The sequence below is a fragment of the Lepidochelys kempii genome, chromosome 4 (genome assembly GCF_965140265.1).
Source record: "Lepidochelys kempii isolate rLepKem1 chromosome 4, rLepKem1.hap2, whole genome shotgun sequence".
Taxonomy (NCBI): domain Eukaryota; kingdom Metazoa; phylum Chordata; order Testudines; family Cheloniidae; genus Lepidochelys; species Lepidochelys kempii.
In genome coordinates, this window is record NC_133259.1 from 85,687,961 (window position 1) to 85,708,601 (window position 20,641).

The 20,641-nt window shown below is 42.7% G+C and overlaps 1 protein-coding gene across 5 annotated transcripts in view; it reads right to left on the minus strand.

The window, feature by feature from the left end:
* TUSC3 (tumor suppressor candidate 3) overlaps window positions 1-20,641 on the minus strand; it is a 282,774-nt gene that overhangs the window by 169,321 nt on the left and 92,812 nt on the right. For all 5 annotated transcript variants that reach the window (XR_012158658.1, XM_073341948.1, XM_073341946.1 and 2 more), the window contains one exon: window positions 12,728-12,897. Coding sequence is in view for 4 of the 5 variants with exons in the window: in XM_073341948.1 (XP_073198049.1) it covers window positions 12,728-12,897 (170 nt within the window). In the remaining variant the exon portion in view is untranslated. The remainder of the gene's footprint in view (window positions 1-12,727; window positions 12,898-20,641) is intronic.

Sequence of the window (20,641 nt, forward strand, 5' to 3'; positions counted from 1 at the left end):
GTCCTGCAATGGCAACATGATAATTTTTAAACTGTTTTTAAGATTTTAAATAGAAAACATAGAGAAAAACTAGGGCTGGTCTATACTACTAAGTTAGATCAACTTAGCTATGTCACTCAGGGATGTGAAAAATTCACACCTCAGAGAGAAATAGTAAAGCCAAACTAAGCCCAGGTGTAGACACCACTCCATAGAATTCTTCCATTGATGCAGCTACTACCTCTCAGAGAGGTGTATTTACTACAGCACCTGAAGACCCCTTTCAGTCGCTCTAGTAAGTGTCTATAGTATAGTACTGCATTTCTATCGCTGACATATCTTTAGATGCCTTAATACTATGGTGGACATGATTGAGCAGATAGAGAAAAATACGGAGACACAGTAGATAAATCTAATGAGCACAAAGAGTGGACAGAAACAGCTTTATAATACCATAGTTTATGTGATGCAGAGAGTAGCCAATGCTACTTTTTAGAAAAAAAGAATGAATGTATAACTTTGCTAGAGATTATTAGTCATAGTAGTAAAAAGTTAAATATTTCAGCATTGGTGCTACTTTATACTTGAAATATCACATTGATTTTTGGTGTGCATTCGTTTTGAAAATGTTTTGATGAGTGACAGTTAACTTAAATCCTAGATAGAAGAGTATCTACAGACATTACACATTAAGTTGCTTGAAGCAAAAATAGATTCTTCACAAAGTGTATACTGAGTAGCTAACAAAAAAGTAATTCATGCATTCAAATTCTGCACATACTTACAGTTCTCCTGCCCATTAATTAACCATTGATTCGAGAAATTTCAATTTTCTGATAATAGTTTTATGTGCCATATGATCAACTTCATTAAATTCATATTATTCCATGTGGCAGGACTGGATCTCAATTTCACACCTGCTTAAAACAATTTAACTAAAAGCAATATGTTGATTTTTTTCCTTCCAGGATTATTTTAAAGATTTACAATTGGTATATACTTAAATGCCTAGAGTGGCATATTGCAGGATGAAGTTTATAAGCATTTTTCCACCTCAGTAAACAATATAAAGTTGTAAATGAGATTATGTTTCTTAATAATGACAATGTTTATATTATTTTAAAGGCAGTACAAAAAGGCTCATACATGTACACAAAAAATAACATGAAGGAGTTAATTCCCTGCTATTTCATGTAATGAGGACTACACTGACCCTTTTAAGAGAGAACTTTGTACTTCTGCTATACCAGTGGTTCTCAAACTTTTGTACTGGTGACCCCTTTCACATAGCAAGCCTCTGAGTGTGACCCCCCCCCTTATAAATTAAAAACATATTTTTATATTTTTAACATAATTATAAATGCTGGAGGAAAAGCGGGGTTTGGGGTGGAGGCTGACAACTCACGACCCCTCATGTAATAACCTCATGACCCCCTGAGGAGTCCCGACCCCCAGTTTAAGAACCCCTGTGCTATACCTTTGCCAATATTGGTGAGGAAACAAATATCAACAGATGGATTCTGATGTCCATCCCACACAAGACCTGAAGGAGTTAACGAGTCTAGGTGGGCCAATTAACCACCTAGGTTGCACCTGGAGGAGGAGCCAGGGAGTAATGAGGGCTAATTAAAGAGGAAGTTCAGCTATACAGGCTCTGGAGATACCTGAGAGTAAAAGAGGGGCTGCAGTCACCCTCAGAGTGAGAAAACACAAGGTACGAAGTAGCTCAGGGATACAGAAGGAAAGTTCAGGACTGTGCAAACCTTGACTGCTTATTGTAGGGTCCCTGGGCTGGAACCCAGTGCAGAGGGTGGGCTTAGGGTTCCCCTACCAGTCACTGGAGAAATGGTACTGTTAAGGGGACAGTGAAAGAGAAGACTGCCTGGGACAGTGGGTCCAGAGAGACTTAGATGCATATGAAGGGGAAAGGAGTCCAGGAGAGCTGGCTTTATTTCAAGGAATCCCTGTTGAGGTTACAGGGACAAACCATCCCGATGTGTCGAAAGAATAGTAAATATGGCAGGCGACCAGCTTGGCTTAACGGGGAAATCCTAGCAGATCTTAAGCATAAAAAAGAAGCTTACAAGAAGTGGAAGGTTGGGCATATGACCAGGGAAGAGTATAAAAATATTGCTCGGGCATGTAGGAATGAAATTAGGAGGGCCAAATCGCACCTGGAGCTGCAGCTAGCGAGAGATGTTAAGAGTAACAAGAAGGGTTTCTTCAGGTATGTTGGCAACAAGAAGAAAGCCAAGGAAAGTGTGGGCCCCTTAATGAATGAGGGAGGCAACCTAGTGACAGAGGATGTGGAAAAAGCTAATGTACTCAATGCTTTTTTTGCCTCTGTCTTCATGAACAAGGTCAGCTCCCAGACTGCTGCGCTGGGCATCACAACATGGGGAATAGATGGCCAGCCCTCTGTGGAGAAAGAGGTGGTTAGGGACCATTTAGAAAAACTGGACATGCACAAGTCCATGGGGCCGGACGAGTTGCATCCGAGAGTGCTAAAGGAACTGGCGGCTGTGATTGCAGAGCCATTGGCCATTATCTTTGAAAACTCGTGGCGAACGGGGGAAGTCCCAGATGACTGGAAAAAGGCTAATGTAGTGCCAATCTTTAAAAAAGGGAAGAAGGAGGATCCTGGGAACTACAGGCCAGTGAGCCTCACTTCAGTCCCCGGAAAAATCATGGAGCAGGTCCTCAAAGAACCAATCCTGAAGCACTTACATGAGAGGAAAGTGATCAGGAACAGTCAGCATGGATTCACCAAGAGAAGGTCATGCCTGACTAATCTAATCGCCTTCTATGATGAGATTACTGGTTCTGTGGATGAAGGGAAAGCAGTGGATGTATTGTATCTTGACTTTAGCAAAGCTTTTGACACGGTCTCCCACAGTATTCTTGTCAGCAAGTTAAAGAAGTATGGGCTGGATGAATGCACTATAGAAAGTTGGCTAGATTGTCGGGCTCAACAGGTAGTGATCAATGGCTCCATGTCTAGTTGGCAGCCGGTGTCAAGTGGAGTGCCCCATGGGTCGGTCCTGGGGCCGGTTTTGTTCAATATCTTCATAAATGATCTGGAGGATGGTGTGGATTGCACTCTCAGCAAATTTGCGGATGATACTAAACTGGGAGGAGTGGTAGATACGCTGGAGGGCAGGGATAGGATACAGAGGGACCTAGACAAATTGGAGGATTGGGCCAAAAGAAATCTGATGGAGGTTCAATAAGGATAAGTGCAGGGTCCTGAACTTAGGACGGAAGAACCCAATGCACAGCTACAGACTAGGGACCGAATGGCTCGGCAGCAGTTCTGCGGAAAAGGACCTAGGTGCTACAGTGGACGAGAAGCCGGATATGAGTCAACAGTGTGCCCTTGTTGTCAAGAAGGCCAATGGCATTTTGGGCTGTATAAGTAGGGGCATAGCGAGCAGATCGAGGGACGTGATCGTCCCCCTCTATTCGAAATTGGTGAGGCCTCATCTGGAGTACTGTGTCCAGTTTTGGGCCCCACACTACAAGAAGGATGTGGATAAATTGGAGAGAGTCCAGCGAAGGGCAACAAAAATGATTAGGGGTCTGGAACACATGACTTATGAGGAGAGGCTGAGGGAACTGGGATTGTTTAGTCTGCGGAAGAGAAGAATGAGGGGGGATTTGATAGCTGCTTTCAACTACCTGAGAGGTAGTTCCAGAGGGGATGGTTCTAGACTATTCTCAGTGGTGGAAGCGGACAGGACAAGGAGTAATAATCTCAAGTTGCAGTGGGGGAGGTTTAGGTTGGATATTAGGAAAAACTTTTTCACTAGGAGGGTGGTGAAACACTGGAATGTGTTGCCTAGGGAGGTGGTGGAATCTCCTTCCTTAGAAGTTTTTAAGGTCAGGCTTGACAAAGCCCTGGCTGGGATGATTTAATTGGGGATGGGTCCTGCTTTTGAGCAGGGGGTTGGACTAGATGACCTCCTGAGGTCCCTTCCAACCCTGATATTCTATGATGCTATGATTCTATGATTTTCCAAGAAGGGGAAAACTACAGTGACCTGGCCAGACGGCCAAGCCATGAAGCAGGTGCAGTTGAATCCCGAGAAAGAGAATGAGAGAGTGATGGAGTGCAACTGCATGAAGGGATGTCGGCTTGGCAGAGCTAATCCCCAGACCTGGCCAGAAGGAGGCGCTCCAGCACTGAGTAGAGCACCCCAGGACATATAAGTAGAGTCCAAAACCCATATTAATGGATCCACTCTGGAGCTATTGGAATAAGGTGAAGGAGCCTTCCTTGACTTTGGACAAGACCTTGGGCAGGAGTGGAACTGCAGGGAAGGCGTACAACAGTCCTTTTGATGAGATTAGGTGGAAAGCATCTGTCAGTGAACCCAGGTTGTGGCCTGCTCAGGAACAAAAGAGGCAACATTTTCCGTTTGCTGTTGTTGCAAACAGGTCCACTTGGGGAGTTCCCCACTACTGGAAAATGGACTAGAAATGTCCAGGCAAAGACACCACTCATGGTGACCTGCGAACGACCTGCTAAGGCAGTCCACCAGAGTGTTTTGAACTCCCAGAATGTAAGCCACTTTCAGGGTGATGAAACTGGCAATCCAGAAATTCCAGAGGAGGATTGCATCCTGGCATTATTTTTCACTTGTCCCCGCCCCCGTCTTGCTTGTTTAAACAGAATATGGCTGTTGTATTGTCTCTGAGCACCAACCAATTCCACTGCACTATGCAGAAGGAACGCCATGTAAGCTAAATGGATGGCCCGAAGCTAGACAGATAGATCCTGGGGTGACCAAAGTCATTGAGTCTGGTGGGAACCGAAGTGAGCTTCCAAATCTAAATCTGATGCCTCTGCAAATAGACTGAGTGATTGTTGTGGAGGGGCAAAGGGAATTCCCTCACAAATATTTTTAGATTCTATGCACCAGTCCAGGGAGGACAGGGCCTGAGATGGTACTTGAACCACCATGGCTGTTTGATGACAGGCTGGTGAATACACTGAGGCTAGCCATCCCTGTAGCTTTCTCAGGTGCAGTCTGGCATGCTGCACGGTGTAAGTGCACACCACCATGTCTCTTAGATGCTTGAGGAAGTTCTGAACCATAATGACAGAGTGGACCTTCGGATCTAAAGCAATGAGTCACATTGTTTGGAACCTCCGCTCTGGCAAAAAAGCCCTGCCCTTTGTAAGGTCCAGGACTGCCCCAATGAATTCTGTGATTTGAACAGGAGTCACAGTAGAGTTTTCTGTATTTAATAGAAGCCCCAGAACATCAAAAGTGGACAGAATAGTGGCTACACTGGAAAGTACCTAGTACCTGGACAACCCTCTCACTAGCTAGTCAACCAGATAAGGGAACACATGGATTCCTGACATTCAAAGCAATGCTGCTAATACATTCATGCATTTAATGAATACGCAAGGAGCAGCTGACAGACCAAAAAGCAATACTGTGAATTCGTAGTGGGATCCATTGACCATGAATCCGAGAAAATTTCGGTGGATCTAGTCAATCACCATGTCAAAATAACAGGTTTCAGAGGAGCAGCCATGTTAGTCTGTATCCGCAAAAAGAAAAAGAGTACTTGTGGCATCTTAGAGACTAACAAATTTATTTGAGCATAAGCTTTCGTGAGCTACAGCTCACTTCATCAGATCCATGCATTGGAAAATACAGTGGGGAGATTTTATATACACAGAGAACATGAAACAATGGGTTACCATACACACTATAACGAGAGTACTTGTGGCACCTTAGAGACTAACAAATTTGTTTGGGCATAAGCTTTCGTAGACTAAAACCCACTTCATCGGATGCATGCAGTGGAAAATGGAGTAGGAAGATATATATAAACACAGAGAACATGAACAAATGGGTGTTGCCATACCCACTATAACAACAGTGATCAGGTAAGATGAGCTATTATCAGCAGGAGAAAAAAAACCTTTTGTAGTGATAATCAGGATGGCCCATTTCCAACAGTTGACAAGAAGGTGAGAGTAACAGTAGGGGGGGAATAAGCCTGGGGAAATAGTTTTACTTTGTGTAATGACACATCCACTCCCAGTCTTTATCCAAGTCTAATTTAATGGTGTACAGTTTGCAAATTAATTCCAATTCAGCAGTCTCTCATTGGAGTCTGTTTTTGAAATTTTTTTGTTGAAGAACTGCCACTTTTAGATCTGTAATCGAGTGACCAGAGAGATTGAAGTGTTCTCCGACTGGTTTTTTAATGTTATAATTCTTGACGTCTGATTTGTGTCCATTTATTCTTTTACGTAGAGACTGTCCGGTTTGGCCAATGTACATGGCAGAGGGGCATTGCTGGCACATGATGGCATATATCACATTGGTAGATGTGCAGGTGAATGAGCCTCTGATAGTGTGGCTGATGTGATTAGGCCCTGCGATGGTGTCCCCTGAATAGATATGTGGACACAATTGGCAACGGGCTCTGTTGCAAGGATAGGTTCCTGGGTTAGTGGTTTTGTTGTGTGGTGTGTGGTTGCTGGTGAGTATTTGCTTCAGGTTGGGGGGCTGTCTGTAAGCAAGGACTGGCCTGTCTCCCAAGATCTGTGAGAGTGATGGATGATCCTTCAGGATCGGTTGTAAATCCTTGATGATGCACTGGAGAGGTTTTAGTTGGGGGCTGAAGGTGATGGCTAGTGGCGTTCTGTTATTTTCTTTGTTGGGCCTGTCCTGTAGTAGGTAACTTCTGGGTACTCTTCTGGCTCTGTCAATCTGTTTCTTTACTTCAGCAGGCGAGTATTGTAGTTGTAAGAACGCTTGATAGAGATCTTGTAGGTGTTTGTCTCTGTCTGAGGGGTTGGAGAAAATGCGGTTGTATCGTAGAGCTTGTCTGTAGACAATGGATCGTGTGGTGTGGTCTGGATGAAAGCTGGATGCATGTAGGTAAGTATAGTGGTCAGTGGGTTTCTGGTATAGGGTGGTGTTTATGTGACCATTGCTTATTAGCACCGTAGTGTCCAGGAAGTGGATCTCTTGTGCAGACTGGTCCAGGCTGAGGTTGATGGTGGGATGGAAATTGTTGAAATCATGGTGGAATTCCTCAAGGGCTCCTATTCCATGGGTCCAGATGATGAAGATGTCATCAATGTAGCACAAGTAGAGTAGGGGCATTAGGGGACGAGAGCTGAGAAAGCGTTGTTCTAAGTCAGCCATAAAAATGTTGGCATTCTGTGGGGCCATGCGGGTACCCATAGCAGTGCCGCTGATTTGAAGGTATACATTCTCCCCAAATGTGAAATAGTTATGGGTGAGGATAAAGTCACAATGTTCAGCCACCAGGTTTGCCCTGACATTATTGGGGGTACTGTTCCTGATGGCTTCTAGTCCATCTTTGTGTGGAATGTTGATATAGAGGGCTTCTACGTCCATAGTGGCTAGGATGGTGTTTTCAGGAAGATCACCGATGGATTGTAGTTTCCTCAGGAAGTCACTGGTGTTTCGAAGATAGCTAGGAGTGCTTGTAACATAACTAGCTGTCAGCAAAAGGCCCCTGTTATTTGCAAACAATTTTCACCTGGGAGATGACTAACTCAATGCAACAAACACATGCTTTACAGGATATTTATTCATAAACAGTAACTCGTAAGGTATCTACAGAAAGCTCTCAATTTGTCAAGATTCTTAACCATTGTGAGATATATGTATGGGTAATATTTAATGTATTTATACTGAAAATATGCTTTATGGCCTTGGAGAAGAAATTAGTCACCAGGAGGTAATGTGCCTCGGAGATGACTCATTCAAGCAAGAGGGAACTGTCACCTCTCTCTAAATCCTCCAGTGAGGTAATGCAAGGTCCTATTGTCTACCCTTGCCACATCTCAGAACAGTCAATGGGAAACCATCAAAGACAACTGCAAATTATCTGAACCACTTGGCAGGAAAAATGGACATTATAGCTGGCAAGAGATTGCCCTGGCTATGAATAGAGACAAAATTCTGTTTCAGAATAACAAATGGTAGGTATCAGAGTGGTAGCCATGTTAGTCTGTATCAGCAAAAAGAACGAGGAGTACTTGTGGCACCTTAGAGACTAACAAATTTGTTTGGGCATAAGCTTTCGTGGACTAAAACCCACTTCATCGGATGCATGCAGTGGAAAATGGAGTAGGAAGATATATATAAACACAGAGAACATGAAAAAATGGGTGTTGCCATACCCACTATAACAACAGTGATCATTAAGGTGAGCTATTATCAGCAGGAGAAAAAAAACCTTTTGTAGTGATAATCAGGATGGCCCATTTCCAACAGTTGACAAGAAGGTGAGAGTAACAGTAGGGGGGGAATAAGCCTGGGGAAATAGTTTTACTTTGTGTAATGACACATCCACTCCCAGTTTTTATTCAAGTCTAATTTAATGGTGTCCAGTTTGCAAATTAATTCCAATTCAGCAGTTTCTCATTAGAGTCTGTTTCTGAAGTTTTTTTGTTGAAGAATTGCCACTTCTACGTCTGTAATCGAGTGACCAGGGAGGTCAAAGTGTTCTCTGACTGGTTTTTGAATGTTATAATTCTTGACGTCTGATTTGTGTCCATTTCAATTTAAATCAGACGTCAAGAATTATAACATTCAAAAATGAGTCGGAGAAGTTTAGACATATGAGCAACATGGGTAATGTCATGGTGGGAGACTGCTATAGGCCACCAGACCAAGGGGATGAGGTGGATGAAGCTTTCTTCTGGCAACTAACAGAAGTTACTAGATCACAGACCCTGCTTCTCATGGGAGACTTCAATCACCCTGATATCTGCCGGGAGAGCAATAAAGCAGTGCACAGACAATCCAAGAAGTTTTTGGAAAGTGTAGGGAACAATTTCCTGGTGCAGGTACTGGAGGAACCAACTAGGGGCAGAGCTCTTCTCAACCTGCTGCTCACAAACAGGGAAGAATTAGTAGGGGAAGCAAAAGTGGATGGGAACCTGGGAGGGAGTGACCATGAGATGGTTGAGTTCAGGATCCTGACACAAGGAAGAAAGGAGAGCGGCAGAATACAGACCCTGGACTTCAGGAAAGCAGACTTTGACTCCCTCAGGGAACTGATGGGCAGGATCCCCTGGGAGAATAACATGAGGGGGAAAGTAGTCCAGGAGAGCTGGCTGTATTTTAAAGAATCCGTATTGAAGTTACTGGGACAAACCATCCTGATGTGTAGAAAGAATAGTAAATATGGCAGGTGACCAGCTTGCCTTAACAGTGAAATCCTTGCTGATCTTAAACACAAAAAAGAAGCTTACAAGAAGTGGAAGATTGGACAAATGACCAGGGAGGAGTACAAAAATATTACTCAGGCATGCAGGAGTGAAATCAGGAAGGCCAAAGCACACTTGAAGTTGCAGCTAGCAAGAGATGTTAAGAGGAACAAGAAGAGTTTCTTCAGGTATGTTAGCAACAAGAAGAAAGTCAAGGAAAGTGTGGGCCCCTTACTGAATGAGGGAGGCAACCTAGTGACAGAGGATGTGGAAAAAGCTAATGTACTCAATGATTTTTTTTTTCCTCTGTCTTCATGAACAAGGTCAGCTCCCAGACTACTGCACTGGGCAGCACAGCATGGGGAGGAGGTGACTAGCCCTCTGTGGAGAAAGAAGTGGTTTGGGACTATTTCGAAAAGCTGGATGTGCACAAGTCCATGGGGCCAGATGCGCTGCATCCGAGAGTGCTAAAGGAGTTGGCGGATGTGATTGCAGAGCCACTGGCCATTATCTCTGAAAACTCATGGTGACCGGGGGAAGTCCCAGACAACTGGAAAAAAGGCTAATGTAGTGCCCATCTTTAAAAAAGGGAAGGAGGAGGATCCAGGGAACTACAGGCCAATCAGCCTCACCTCAGTCCCTGGAAAAATCATGGAGTAGGTCCTCAAGGAAACAATTTTGAAGCACTTGGAGGAGAGGAAGGTGATCAGGAAGAGTCAGCATGGATTCACCAAGGGCAAGTCATGCCTGACCAACCTAATTGCCTTCTTTAATGAGATAACTGGCTCTGTTGATATGAGAGAAGCAGTGGGCGTGATATATGTTGACTTTAGAAAAGCTTTTGATACGGTCTCCCACAGTACTCTTGCCAGCAAGTTAAAGAAGTATGGGATGGATGAATGCACTAAGAGGTGGATAGAAAGCTGGCTACATGGTCGGGCTCAATGGGTAGTGATCAATAGCTCCATGTCTACTTGGCAGCCGGTGTCAAGTGGAGTGCCCCAAGGGTCGGTCCTCGGGCCAGTTTTGTTCAATATCTTCATTAATGATCTGGAGGATGGTATGGATTGCACCCTCAGCAAGTTTGCACATGACACTAAACTGGGAGGAGTGGTAGATACGCTGTAGGGTAGTGATAGGCTACAGAGGGACCTAGACAAATTAGAGGATTGGGCCAAAAGAAATCTGATGAGGTTCAACAAGGACAAGTGCAGAGTTCTGCACTTAGGAAGGAAGAATCCCATGCTCCACTACAGATTAGGGACCGAATGGCTAGGCAGCAGTTCTGCAGAAAAGGACTTAGGGGTGACAGTGGACAAGAAGCTGAATATGAGTCAACAGTGTGCCCTTGTTGCCAAGAAGTCTAACGGCATTTTGGGATGTATAAGTAGGGGCATTGCCAGCATATCGAGGGACGTGATCGTTCCCCTCTATTCGACATCAGGTGAGGCCTCACCAGGAGTACTTTGTCCAGTTTTGGGCCCCACACTACAAGAAGGATGTGGAAAAATTGGAAAGCATCCAGCGGAGGACAACAAAAATGATTAGGGGACTGGAACACATGACTTATGAGGAGAGGCTGAGGGAACTGGGATTGTTTAGTCTGCGGAAGAGAAGAATGAGGGGGGATTTGATAGCTGCTTTCAACTACCTGAAAGGGGGTTCCAAAGAGGATGGATCTAGACTGTTCTCAGTGGTAGCTGATGACAGAACAAGGAGTAATGGTCTCAAGTTGCAGTAGGGGAGGTTTAGGTTGGATATTCGGAAAAATGTTTTCACTAGGAGGGTGGTGAAGCACTGTAATGCGTTACCTAGGGACGTGGTGGAATCTCCTGCCTTTGAGGTTTTTAAGGTCAGGGTTGACAAAGCCCTGGCTGGGATGATTTAGTTGGGGATTGGTCCTGCTTTGAGCAGGGGGTTGGACTAGTTGACCTCCTGAGGTCCCTTGCAACCCTGATATTCTATGATTCTATGAACACTTTAATCTCCCTGGTCACTCAATTTCAGACCTAAAAGTCGCAATTCTTCAACAAAAAAACTTCAAAAACAGACTCCAACAAGAAACTGCTGAATTGGAATTAATTTACAAACTGGGCACCATTAAATTATGCTTGAAAAAAGACTGGGAGTGGATGGGTCATTACACAAAGTAAAACTATTTCCCCAGGCTTATTTTTCCCCCTATTGTTACTCACACCTTCTTGTCAACTGTTGGAAATGGGCCATCCTGATTATCACTACAAAAGGTGTTTTTTCTCCTGCTGATAATAGCTCATCTTACCTGATCACGCTCATTATAGTGGGTATGGCAACACCCATTTTTTCATGTTCTCTGTGTGTGTGTGTGTGTGTGTGTGTGTGTGTGTGTGTGTGTGTGTGTGTGTGTGAGATATATATATAATCTTCCTACTCCATTTTCCACTGCATGCATCTGATGAAGTGGGTTTTAGCCCACGAAAGCTTATGCTCAAATAAATTTGTTAGTCTCTAAGGTGCCATAAGTACTCCTCATTCTTTTTAAAGGGTAGGTAGATGCAGTCTTAATCCATTCACTGAGGAAACCCCTAAAGGAATGTGGGGCTTTCATTAATGTTTCCTGGCTCTTGTGAAACCAGCCAGCCCTGCAACAGACCGAACTTGGACAGGGGGGCGGAATCTACTTTATTACATAGGAAAAGTAACTACTGGGAAGTGTAGAACCAGATTCATGTTTTGTGATTTTGTTTTGTATTGCAACCTGTTGTTTCCACTGCTCTCTCTTGTTCCTACTTTAATATTTATTCTTTCTTAAATAAACCTACTTTTGTTTTATCATTAGTGCTCACAAGTGCTGCACGGTTTACAGGAGTGGGGGTTTAAGGTAAAACTGGTAAATGAGGCTACCCTGCCCTTTTGGAGGCAGAGGATCTGGAATTTATCTGAGTAGCCAGTGTTAGGGGCTTGATATCACGGGGTAACGATTCAAAGGGATTTAGAAATGGGGGTGTATCTATTGTTAAACTGCAAGGCAAAGTTAGTGATGGCATAGCCCAGAGGAGAGCACTTGAGAGGCTGAAAGGCTGGTGGTGTTAGGGAGCTGACACCTAGCTATCACAAGAAAGACTCCCTTACGCTGAAGGCAGGGGGAAGCAAGGTGACTCACAGTCCTGGGTGCTCAAGAACCATCACAAAGGCTAACTGGCAACAGACACTTACTGGGAATAAAAAAGATTGTTTTAAAGAAGGAAAAGAGAGCCTTACATCAATTATTAATTTAAGTAGAAGCTCTTAAATTGTGAAAATTAATAAGATAATTGACAAAATTCATAAGATGTATCAGAGGTAGAAAATGTATCACAGGTAGAAATTATAAGATGTACCACAGAAGGAACATACTATGGAAAGCACCCACAAGACAGAGAGGTATTTATTTATCTAAGCTAGAACAACAACACTTATACCGGACGTCAATTAAAACATAGTTAATTGAGCATTGTGGGGAAGAAGGGGGAAAGAAGAGCAGAAGAATTTGTTTCATAGGGTATAAATTACCTGCAAACAGAACATTGTCTCTGTGGCTGGAGAGCTGTGAACATTACAATCACAGAGTAGTTACGAGGTGGGGCCTTCACAAATCTTCTGAATTTGTCTCCATTCATGCGGATGACTGAGCGCCTTGAGCTCCATTCCATAAGCTGTTCCACCTTTTCCGCTAACAGATTCTGTAATCAAATACAAGGAGGAGGCATGTTAAATACAAGCACCATGGGGCTAAATTCTGCCCTTGTTTGAACATACCCAATAGAAGAATTTGACCCTCATTCGATCTACCTTTAACAGCAATTGAGTTAAAGATTTTTTACAAACATAATTTAATTTGGTTGAAAAAAATTAAACTGATTAAAGTAGACTTGTAAGTTACTACTTCAGGAAAACATTTTATTTCAAATTCTGGTGAGTACAACACTATTGTACAGGTATCTGTAGAGGAAGAGACACTTGTATGGCCTTCTTAGCATACAACACATGTCATCAATTTCCATTACAAGTAAGATTGTTTCACACAACTGCACAAAGAAAAAACTCAGAGTATAGTATTATGTTATATTTGTTATGTAACAGTCAAGTCACAGCAGGGCAATCACAGTCATTCATAACTCAAATTAAAAGAAAAATGGAGCTGGAAGGGTCAGAAAAGCAGCTATATCTTTTCATAACACAATAATTAGTTTAAGTAAAAGCGGAAGAAAAAAAAAGAGAGGATATCCTTACAAGTGTCTACAATATTTCCACTGCACTTAAGTTATACTTACTAATAAGCATTGGTATTTTATTGTAGACAGGATTGGTACTGTTGTAATAATTGGTCTTAAAAATTTACCCTAATTGTGAGCTCAACTGTAAAAAGTATGTGAAAGTTCATGAGATGTTACAATAACCTACAATAACAAATGTTGACGGGAAAAGGTACAAAAAGGAGACAGAAAAACTCAATTAATCAAACCACAAAGTCTAATGAGCTCATTTAAGAACTGTGTAAAGATCATACTTGGTAAACAACAAAAATGTGGAACCAGAAATCAGTGAACCAGAATTGGTCTGTCGGAAACTAGGCCTAATTGGTGGACAAAGTAATGAAGGGACGGGCTATTTCACCCATCGTTCCTTTGTGACTCCTTAAAAAAATACTTTGGGGAGAAAAACAGGCTATTGGAGCAAGCTTCGCCATCATAGCTGCCACCCTCACAAACTCCTGAGACTCCAGGCCTTCATCATCCTGATCCTGAGAGATGTCCTATCCAGAACAGGCCAGAAAGGCATCCAGATGACATCACCACCTCCACTGGCTCCAGCTGAATCCCAAACATCACCTGGGAGGAAATGGGATCGGACTTTATCAACAACAGCTCCAGGCCATTGCAACTAACTTCTCTTTTCCCCCAAAAGGACAGTTATTGAGTTATTGCCATCTTTGAAACCACCTAAGAGACTGTCAAACAAGGGTTTTGTCCTATTAAAAACTCTCTCCAGCTAAAGGGAAAGGGAACAAGAAATACTGTTAAAATGAAAGCCTTATTTAATACTTTACATTTCAAATGCTTTAACTGTTTGTCCTCCTTTTCTTTATCTTTAATAAAAGGTTAAAACGATTTTAATGGTGTTTCCCATGGTACTAAGCAGGCTGAGGTTTCTGTATACTAAACCCTGAACCTTATTTAACACTATTTAATGTTGGACAGTGAATAACTGGGTTATGCCATCTTTGGGACTCTATGTTCCATCTAAATTAATACAACAGCATCACAGCCTATTATTAAGTTTGCCCAACATTTCCTATAAGACCCCGTTTTCAGTTGCTTATAACTTTTCTAAACTTTACCATTCAGGCTGAAATTTCCCATTGCATGTGTCTGTCTCAGGCTGATGTCTTGGAAAAATTAGCCAAAACAGTTCAGCCGCTTCTGAGAATGAGCCTATGAACAAAACACATTTTCCCCCCATGTTGAAAAATTCTGGTAATCTCTTTTGAGAAGCTCTAGCATCTCCATGCTTTGGAGAAGGGATGTGAAATTTGGCAGGCAGTGACCCTTATGTCAAGAATGTGCATTATACCAATCCTGTGAATAATTCACCTAAATTTAGCCAAATTATAAGCCTCTGAAAAATTAGAGTTTTCACATGCTCATTAGATTTATTAAAGATTTGCAGCTATACTCCCTGAAGAATCAGTTGGCATAGAGCTTGCTCCAGAACCTGACTGAGCATGATTTTCCCTGCAATTGCAGAGCTGTTGAAGAGTGGGCTGAGGCTGGGTATCAGAACTGAGTGAAGGCAGACTGTCTCTCTCGTGTTCTCAATTTGCCCATGCTGGCAGTGTGGAGGGGGAAACTTACCTAATTCAGAAGCAGAGAGGACAAGTGGCAGACCAAAAAGGCAGAGGCATAGATTAGGATAAGGATCCTGAGGCAAGACTAGGAGTGGAGGTTGGCAGGGGTGGGGAGAGAAAAATTAGGACTAGGAGATGGCGTGGTGGTGGGGCAACTGGGAGCCAGGATAGAGTGCAAAGATTGGGACTGCCAGGGCAAGGAGACAGGAAGGAGAACTGGGTGGGGAGAGCAAGACTGAGATAAGATGAGGAGCTGCGGAAGTGGGGGAGACAGACTGGGAACCATTAGAGTGTGGGTGGGGAGGAAGAAGTAGGGGAAGGGACAACAGATAAGATAAGAGCTGTAGTGTAGGAGGAGAACTTGGATTGGCTGATCAAAATATTGGACAAGAAATTTAGCGAAGGAGACTGACTAGGATTGGGAGCCAACGAGGAAGGGGGAATGTGGGGGGCAGGTGTGAGGGAGTGCGACTGGAGATAGGAGCAGGGAGAAAAGCAGATCAGGTGAGAAGTGAGGAGAGTCAGTGAACTGGGCTTGAGATGGGAATTCTGAGGAGTGCAGACTGAGACTGGCTAGATGAGAAGAATAGAACAGAGTTGAGAACCCAAAGGATGGGGAAGAGGCAAGATGGGGACAGGAACAGATTGGAAAGGATGGAGCAAATGAAGTCAAGCTTGGGGCAAATGATCAAAAAAGTCTGTGCCCAGTAGAGCACACTCCCCTTCAGAGCCTGAAACAGAACCTAAATTCCCGAGTTTCACCATTCAGTAAATATTTGTGAAACCCACTAGTGAAGTATCTCATCTTGCATTATTGCTCCACGTAGAGGATGACAACCTACTATTGCCGTCAGTTACTCTGTTAGCTAAAGTGCCAATGTCTGTGCAGTGGATCTAAACATTCTAATCCTGCTGCTGAACCATGTTGGTGTCTATTTGATACCACATGGATTTATTTTTCTGTTTGTTTGTTGTTTTTTTTAAATCTAGGAAATTACACAAAAAGCTATGCTAAAAGTACATTATTAAGGTCCCAAAGTCAAGCACTCAAAAGTTAGGAAATGCCAGAAATAAGGATGTCTGTGAACCTTAATTCAGTCCCTGGTGTGAATGCATTATGAAACAATCTATTAAATTACATGATCACATACTAGTTTTTTCACAGAACCCCAACCTCTTTCAGTGTACAGGAAGGACCTGCTCTGGGGATCAGTCACAATTGTGTAGTAAAGAAGGATGTTCATAGGACCCCTGCCTCATTTGTGGCATAAGTTGGAAGATGCGTAGTGAATGAGACAGGCAACACACTTCTCAGTGCACGAAGAGAAAAGATGGTCTAATGGTTAAGGAAGCTGAATGCTTTTCTGGGGAATTTGATTCTATCACTGCCTCTGGCCACAGAGTTGCTGTGTGATGCTGGACAAATCACTTAACTCAGTCTTTTCACAGTTGATCACTACTTGTGTGTTCCTCATTTTATGAGCACCTGACTTGATGCCTTTGTGTCTGATCTGCAGAAGTTCTGAACCCTGCAATTGAAGTCAATTGTTACTGTGCTTTGAACATGTAAAAGGTTACATAATGCTAAGTACTCTGAAAAATCAGGTCCTAAGTGTCTCAGATTAGGCACCCAAAATTAGTGGATACTTTTAAACAATCACTCTGTGCCTCATCCCCCACTGTAAAACAGAGATAACACCATCCCCTCATCTCACAGTGGTGTTGAAGATAAGTGAAGATTTGTGAAGCACTCAGATGCTACACAGATGAGCACCACAGAAAAGCCCATGAAGTACTTAACACTTAAAACCGTCTCCAAAGTCGGGTTTGAATAGCGTGTCGTAAATAATGCCTTGGTCGATACACTGAACAAAGAGAAAACAAAATATTGAATAATTGCTCATTAATTGAGCACCATCCATCCTGTAAACTGATGGATAGAGGCCTGCGCAGATACACATTTATATCCGCGGATATAAATTGGTATCCATGGAACTGCAGTGGCAAAAGGAGTTGAACGTGGGGCCATCACTCCCAGGAGACAGCACCCCGCACCGGCAGTTCCTCTGGCATGGCTGTACCGCTCACAACCCTGCCCCCGTCCCTTCCATGCAGCTGTCTGTGTCTCCTGCTTGGGGGCAGTACAGTCATGCCAGAGGAGCTGCCGGCGTGGGGCGCTGCGTCCTGGGCATGGCAGCCCTAAGTTCTGCTCCTTTAGCCACTGAGGTTCCCGGAAAGCCCTGCGGTTTTGTGGATACTGATTTATATCCCCGCAAGGCTCTACTGATGGAGGCAGTGGTCCTTATGTAAAAAAATATTATGTGATTTTGTAATTAAAGACTGTATTATAATGCATGTGCATTCACAAGGTGGGTGAATGAAGACTGCATATGCAACTTTAATTCTGGCATTTTCTAACTTTTAAGTGCTTGACTTTGCATCTTTAATGTCCTTTTTAATGTAGTTTTGTATTTGTAATATGCATTTATTTTCATTGAGCATGTGTGGTAATTAACAGTCATTACAAATGAGCATTCCTTCAAAAGACGTACAACAGCAGTCAAATAATTCTGCCCATACAAGTCTGTTTATTAGGCAGTGCTCTTAGTGACCACTACAATCAGCGCCCACCTGTTCTTCAACTCCATGTCTGTAGTTTGCTATGGCATCCATGCTATTCTGCATAATAGTGTTCCAGAATTTGAACTTTCATTAAAAAAAGCATTGCTAGCAGTTGTGGAAATAAATGTTTTCAAGACTGAGTGTGAACTGATGCAGTGTCACTTGCCTAGGGCTATGCCTACTCTTCAAATGTTGTAGTTAATCCACCTTCCCAGGAGGCAGTAGCTAGGTTGACAGAAGAATTCTTCCCATCTACCTAGTGCTCTCTGTACCGGGGGTTAGGTCGGCATAGTTATGTATCTAAGGGGTGAGAATTTCCCTGGAGAGATGTAGCTATGCGGATGTAAATTTCCAGTGTAGAGCAGCCCTAAGTCTGCAAAGAGCTTAAAGCAATAGCTCAGATGTGAATATCCAACTGATCCCACTCAAGCCCACTTAAGAGACAGAGTCCATGACCATAGCATCTGGCAGTTTTTAAAGATGTCATGAAATTCTGTATTTCTGCCAGCATCCAGTATTTTGTTTTCTTTCTCCCAGCCCCATTGGGACCTGCCTGCAGCTCCTCATGCTCTCTAGTTTTCTTCATAGGGAAGTTAATTGGATTACAGTGTGCACTGCCTGCACTGTTCCATGGACCTGAGGTCACTCCTCCAGAATTTACAGAATGTGCCCTTGACAGTTTAAAGGAGCTCAGTCCCTGTCTTTTTCAGCCAACATAATGCAGTGCAGAGGGCACAAGACTGAAGTCGGAAGATATGGATTCTATTCTGGACTCTGCCACTGACCTGACCTGCTATGTGACCTTGGGTAAGTCTTAGTTTCCCCATCCCTAAAACGGAGAAGATATTGGCTTTCCTTTGTAAAGTGCTTTGAGATGTATGAACAAATAGTATTAATACTGTCACTCCCAATTCAGCAGTTTAGGAGTGTGGTATTTCCACCATTATTTAACTAACAGGGCTCCTCAGCTCTCCCCATTGAGAAGCAGACTGTTAGCTGATTTTCAGCAGTGGGATTCTATGGAGGTGTACTAATGAAGGTATAAAAGGGGTTACCTACCTTTCAGAACTCCAGTTCTCCAAATAGGCTTACCTTCATAAAGCCATATTGATCACCCCAACTTCCCCACTATCACTTGGCTTTTCAAGGTAGAGAGGAACTGTCGAATGTTAGGTGGGGCAGAGCTGTTTATATTCTCAGTCAAAAGGCTGATGGAAGCACACACCTGTGCCCCCAAATGGTATGCTGTAATAAAGATTCTATGGCCTCAGGTACACTTCAACAACAGGGCTCTATGGAGGCACACTCATGAAGGAGAGCTTATATTCTAGCTTTCTATAGCCATACTTCCAAGAATAATGTCTCAGAACAGAGGCCTCTGGCTGTCCGGCCTTTTCCAGCAGTGTAAATAAATAGGGTAGCCACCTATCCAGTTTATGCTGAAATTCATCTAGGTTCTATAGTCTGGGAAAGAAGAAAGTACACAGCCCTAATTCAAAATACCTCTGTTAATTTTCCTTACATTTTTATTTGCCAAACAAAAATATTTGGGCTTTATGACTGCCAATCAATAACAGCCAAAATCCTGCACTGATTTACATCCAGTGTAACTCCATCAGGTTCAACCTCTACAATAAGGGAAGTTGCATGAGGTGTAAATTAGCACAGAATTTAGCCCAGGATATACAGTAGTTGGGATCTGGAGTCTTTTACTTTGCATGGGTGGGGAATAAAGTTTACAGCTAGTAATTTTGAAGAGTAAATACTGAAAGATGTTTCTACCACCACAAATCCTGAATCAGTAATTTAAAATATCAAATTTATTTTCACCCTATTAAGTCCTGAAAACAAAAGGAAATGTTCATGCCTACAAAATAGTGTTCTGTGATTTAGAGCCACCGGTCTTAAGGATAGGTTCTTGACAGATTTACAATTCTGTTCATCACAAGCATGCAGATGAACAAATCAATAAAAATAATTTTCCTGCCAAAATAAATATTTGCTGTTTTGCTTACATGGGGGAACTACTGGAGTTCTTTCCTAAGAGAAACAAACAGAACAGATTAAAAAGAAACCTACCCTTTGCCACATTTACTCAAAACAGGGCATCGTTCAAATTGTAAGATCTGAATTAAAAAGTTTACAGGTAGGAAATATCGTATTTCTATTTCAAAAGATATACCAGTTTTGGATGATGTGCTCTAGCTAGTAATGCTCAATAAAAATGTAAGAGATGAACTAACAGCAGCATAGAAAATATGATTTCCCTGTGCTACATTCATTGAAGCTAAAAGATGAAGTCTGTAGAAACTAATGAAAGGATAGAAAGATTTTCAAGTTTTCACCTTGCAACCATAGATTCCTTTTTGCCCTTTATGGCTCCCAGAGACATAAAGGAATTTGTTTCCAGCAAAATGGGGTAGAGACCCCTTACTGATATGTTACAGATCTCTGAGAGCACTAGCAGAGGACTGTAGGCTGCTTGACTACCAGAAACATGAGAAACAAGCATCATATGCACAGATCCTAGGAACTATTCCTGCCAAAGTATAAATGACCTAACAAAGGCACAGCTTCCTTGATATTTTCAAATCTGCCCAGATACAAAACCACAGTATCAAGTAGGACATATATAATGGTGTAGTCTCTGAAACTCGCTCAGACGTGAGTTTATTTTTAAAACCACCAGAAAACGTACTGCAAGTACAGTATTCTAAAAACCAGAAACAACTATAACTTTGCAATCTGCTTCAATGACACTGAAGGATTCCAACTCTCCTAAAAAATAAGACTTTCATTCAGTACATAGAGTGATAACCTGCTCCACTGAAATCAGTGAAAACCGCTTTGATTTCAAGGGGGCCAGGTTTTCCCCCAGGCTTCTGAGAAACTGCTTATTAATAATATCCTGGCACTTTCTGGTTTCTTGCTATCCCAGGATGTCTCTCTTCATAACA